Consider the following 5,182-nt stretch of genomic DNA (forward strand, 5'->3'; position numbering starts at 1 on the left):
ACTCATTGTGGCTAGGAAATGTAGCCCTGTACATGATTGCTTCAGTATATTAGGTAAAAAGGCAGGACACATTGCAATGCTTTTAAATTATTATACCTTTTTTTTTTAGAAAGAAGAAGAATTTCTCACATATATAATGCTTAAGTCTTAAGAGTAAGTAGTGGAGGATACGGGAATGGGTTACAATGATACTTCTACTAGAAGGTTAACCCAAACTAAAAGAAAATGTAGGCATGGAGTAGTTGAAATCTCAGAATGTAAACAGGGTACTTGATGTTTACACTGAAGTTAACTACATAATTTGAAAGAGAGGAGTGCAGCAGGTCTACTATCTTTCTAATGAGATAAAGAAATAGATTGTGTTAGCTGCAGACATCATATTGTTCTGTCGATACAAATGTATCATAGGTGAAAATTCTGAGACACTTATAGTCACTATGAAGTCTCTACTGGATGTCTTTTGTTTGGAAAAGTGTGGTTCACTCATTTTGCTGGTGTATACATGACATGGGCATTTACCAATTTACCTTCCATGGCTACCTCTGGTACAGCATGTTTTCATCAGCCAAAGGTGTTGTAATATGAGAAAATTTCTTGCTTCAAACTTGGTGGAAACAGCCCAATCATAAAATTGATCCCTAAGCTCTAGTTATCTACTGTCTTGCCTGAAATCATGATGCCTGTGGCTAGAGAAGATACAAAACATATTTTGTATCTTCTCTAGCCACAGAAGTTTTTAAACAGAAGTCAGGGCCTCAGATGCAGAGCCGAAGGCAAGAAAGAATTTCGTAATTCTCAATGATAGTACAGAAAGTGTCAGTAAGCACTTGAGATAAATAGTGTGACACCTGCACCATTAATAAAGTTAGAAGCACACATATTCACAAATAGTTGAGATAGACATCACTAAATTTGTAGGTACTGGTTTTATTGGCAGGTATGTTTGTTAATAAGATATTCTGGACTCTTGTCTTTGGGCTCCTTTATATTCCTTCTTTTGTGTGTTCCTTTACTGACAATGAATGTTATGTAACAATCATGGAAGATTTTTACCATAAAGGAGATGTGACTATTGGTACATTTTTTCCTCTTCATATTTACTACACAGGCAACAAAGTTCCTCACAAATTTTATCCATATGCTTTCCAGGACTTTCACATAGAGTAAGTAAAATTAATTTTATTAACTCACAATTTTGGGGATTTAAAATGCTGAATTGAATCATCCTTTTATTTTCCGTAATCTATCTTTTCCATTCTCAAGTTTCTTCAAGTATATTTTCATATCTACTTATTTTCGTCTTTCCGAAGAAAAGTGATAATATTGATGTTATTCATGTCTTTCCTTGTATGCTACTGAAACCTAATCTTCTCTGTCTTGCTTGCAATGCAGGATGATTTGATAATTGTCAGCACTGTGATTTCATAGGATAAATAGTTTAGTCTAGATATGACCTGATGGTTCACAGTTTTCTTCAAGTCCAGTATACTCTTGAGAAAAGATGATGTCAGTGAGTGAATTTACTATGTTGCATGCAGGTGATTTCAGAACAGGACTCTCAGCATTAACTTTTCTGTTCTACACTTTGTCTATCTCATTTTGTGTAAGTGCTGTTCAGTGTTTCTTTGGTATTTTTTATTCTCAGATACAGACATTAGATGTTCACCTCTTTTCCACATATGCTTCCAGTGCTTTTCCTCATTTAGATGGATGTGCTCATCAAGATACATTTTCTGTGAGGGTGGTCACTTAAGGCAGTTTTGTTGTTGTTGTTATTGTTGTTGCTGTTGTCGGTTTTGGTTTTTTGTTTTTTGAATTTTTGGGTGTTTTTTTTCCCCTTGGCTTTTTTGAGATGTACAAGATTAAGGAATAGTACCAGAAAGGTCTGACTTCTTTAAACAAATTAATAACAAATTATTTTGAGGCTTTTGGGGTCCCAGTTGGATGGTGATTAACAATAAAGGCATGGAGATATCACCATAGTTTAATGCTATTGAACTGTTTACTGGAGAAATCCCTCACATAGCCTACCAGGCTCAACCTGACTTCCCAGCCACTATGTCTCTGTGTGGCTCTCATTGCTGTACCTCTCTACCCTGCTTCTGTCTTTCACGTCTGTCCATAAGGCCAATCCTTCTGCTCCATTGTTCTGCCCTGGATGACACCACTCCACCAGCACTTTATTCTTCCAAAAACCACTCTTTACTCATCTAGTCTAAGTCAATCAGCAACAGGACAATTGCTGGTCCACTCCTCTCTGTTGCCTTTTAGCCTTGAGGTTTACGTGATCTTCACCATGGCAGCTTGCTTTTTAAAATGATAATCATAGTCTGAGAGAATTATGTTTGGGGCAGGTAAGGACAAGCATTTATTTATAGAAAGCAGGTAATGGGTCACAGAAATGAAAAAGCCAAATGTCTTGACAGGACTTTACTCTGATAGCATATAATTGAAAAATTGAAAATAAAGGGCCATGCCCACATAGCCATTTGTTAAAGTACTTGTATTATAGTTCATCTTAACAACCTATAGTAAAGTGTCTCTGCTTATCCCATATGAATATTCCAAATCCTACAGAATAGTGTAAAAAGAATCTAAAACAGCAGTAGCGATTGTAAATACATATGAACAAATTGGTAGGAAGACAGCAGGTAGAGATTTGTAAAAGAAAATATACACATGAATGTGAATTTTGCTCAGTGTGACATTACTGATTATTTGTTTAAAACTTAGTGGGATGCTAGGTAAAAAATTAAGGAAGTGGTGGAAGAAATATCTTGTAAAAATCATGATATTTTACATAATCGTGACACATTTTGTTTCAAACTAAAATATCAAAGATGGTCAGAGATCCAAACTTTATGTCTCAATGCAATTATTCATATGTTGATACCATAAGTCAAGGTAGATCTAATTTCTTAAGGATCTTATTTTATCTCAGATAAAAATCACAAATTTTTCACATGCTCAGCAGACTGTGGACTTTAGAAGTTGGATGGAGCCACTTCTGCTTTATCTTAACTAATGTCCCTTGTTACCCTCCTTTTCCTATGCCCCTACTTTCAGCAGCTCAGGCGCCAATGAACATCTGTATTTGTTTTTCTTTATGGTATGCAACAAGTCTATATGTGAGAAAAGTTATGTGAGCCTTGAGAGTACGGCTTGTCCATGATAAATGAAATGATTATATATCATTTAAAAACTCAGGGTTTTTTGTTACAAATAAAACCAAAAGTAGTTCATGACAGGAAAACTATTTTTACTAAAAAAAAAGATTAATAATTTCATCTTATACAATGCAGTTTCCAAATGCATTTTTGTATACCCTTAAACCATTTGTATGTGCCTTCTTCTGTTCCAGTAAAACTGGATTCACCCCTAACCGTATCTTGATCCGGAGCACACTCTTCCACTTTAGCTTGGGGACTTATAATTGATTTCTCAGTTTCCACAAATTGCAGTACTGTGGCTTTTTTTTTTTTTTTTTTTTTTTTTTTTTTTTTTTTTTTGGTACACAGTCAGAATGACCCTTGAGTGTCTTCTAAATCCTTTTATGGATGTCAATTATATATCTGGCCTGCATTCCTTTACTTTGAGAACACAAATTTGGTGTCTTCTCTTCTGTACCAATTGATCTTTCTTTGTCTCCAGATATTTATTTTAGTTGGCATGCTGGTTGTGTTTGCTAACTTCTCTTCTCTCAAGACAATTAACAAAGGCAATGTAATATATGGAGGTATTTCCAGCACAGCCAGAGAAGCAAAAGCCCATGAAGAGCACAGCAACCTCTCTGATGTAAAGGATTTTGTCAGAGTCTGATTGTGGTGGGTGCTGAAGACAGTCATTGTCAGCACTGTAGGGATTATTCTACAATTTATTCCAAGCTCTCACAGAATTAGGTGGAAATTCAGATCCTTGTAGATTAATTTTCTATTAAATTAATTGATTACAAGGTGATTTTAATGCATAATGTTTCAAGCATATCTTCTATAATTGGTAAATAATTTATGAATACTTCTGATTTTCAATCTAAATTATCTAATGCAGTAGACATTTAGAAATAATACATGAAATTTCTTAGATTTCTGACCTTTCTGACTGGTTGTTCTGAATGTTCTGTTTTTATTATTATCCTAATGAGAATATTATAAATAGCCACTTAAAATTATTTTTCAGCATTTAATATCCTAAACTTTCCTTTAACTATTATTAACAATTTATAAATGTTATCCTATCATCTAATATGTGTATAGTCTGTTTGTATTCATATATCTTTATGTACTGGCTATTTATGTTTAATGTCGACTTGACACTAACTAGAGTCACTAAGGATGAGGATGACTCAATTGAGTAAATAAGATCAGGCTTAAGGCAAGACTGTATGGTATTTTCTTAATCATTGATTAGTAGGGTAGAGCCCAGCCCATTGTGGGTGGTTCCACCACTGGGCAGGTGGTCCTGGGTTCCATAAGAAAGCAGGCTCAGCAAGTTGCAGTGAGCAATCCAATCAACAATGTTCCTCCATGGCCTCTGGATCACAGATCCATGACTTCCAGTTCATGCTCTATTTTAGTTCCTGTTCTGACTTCTTCCAATAATGAACAGTGATGAAGAAATGTAATCCAAGTGTGCTGGATAGTTTTATATCAACCTTATATAAGTTAAAGTCATCTGAGAAGAACGAACAGCAATTGAGAAAATTCCTCCATAATAGTGGGTTGTAAGCAAATCTGTAGGACAATTTTTCTATTAGTAATTGATGAGTGCTGGCTCACCACATTGTGGGTCGAGCCATTTATGGACCAGTAGTATTGAATTCTGTAAAGAAGCAGGGTGAGAAAGCTATTATTAGTAAGCCAGTAAATAGAAGCCTTCTGTGTCCTCTGTAGCACCTCCTGCCTCCACATTTTAGTCCTGCTTGAGTTCTTGCTTTAAATTCTTTTAGTGATGTTTTACCATGTGAAAGCACAAGCCTAACAAAAATGTTTCTTTCCATCTTGCTTTTTGTCATGGTGTTTCATCAAAGCATTAGTAATTATACTAATGACACCAAATAAACCCGATTCTCTAATTTGATTTTGGTTATGGTGTTTCATCCAACAAAAAAGAACCCTAACTTTGGTCAGTGTGGTGTGTGTGTGTGTGTGTGTGTGTGTGTGTGTGTGTGTGTGTGTGTGTGTGT

At 35.2% G+C, this 5,182-nt stretch overlaps 1 protein-coding gene across 1 annotated transcript in view; it reads left to right on the forward strand.

Annotated features, from left to right (window-relative positions):
* The first annotated feature begins 939 nt into the window (after positions 1–939).
* The window catches only part of LOC110333823 (vomeronasal type-2 receptor 116-like), a 21,327-nt gene continuing 17,084 nt past the window's right edge, over positions 940–5,182 (forward strand). The window contains exon 1 of the mRNA XM_021215558.1: positions 940–1,163. Coding sequence (XP_021071217.1) covers positions 940–1,163 — 224 coding nt within the window. The remainder of the gene's footprint in view (positions 1,164–5,182) is intronic.

This window comes from Mus pahari, chromosome 16 (assembly GCF_900095145.1).
Source record: "Mus pahari chromosome 16, PAHARI_EIJ_v1.1, whole genome shotgun sequence".
NCBI lineage: Eukaryota > Metazoa > Chordata > Mammalia > Rodentia > Muridae > Mus > Mus pahari.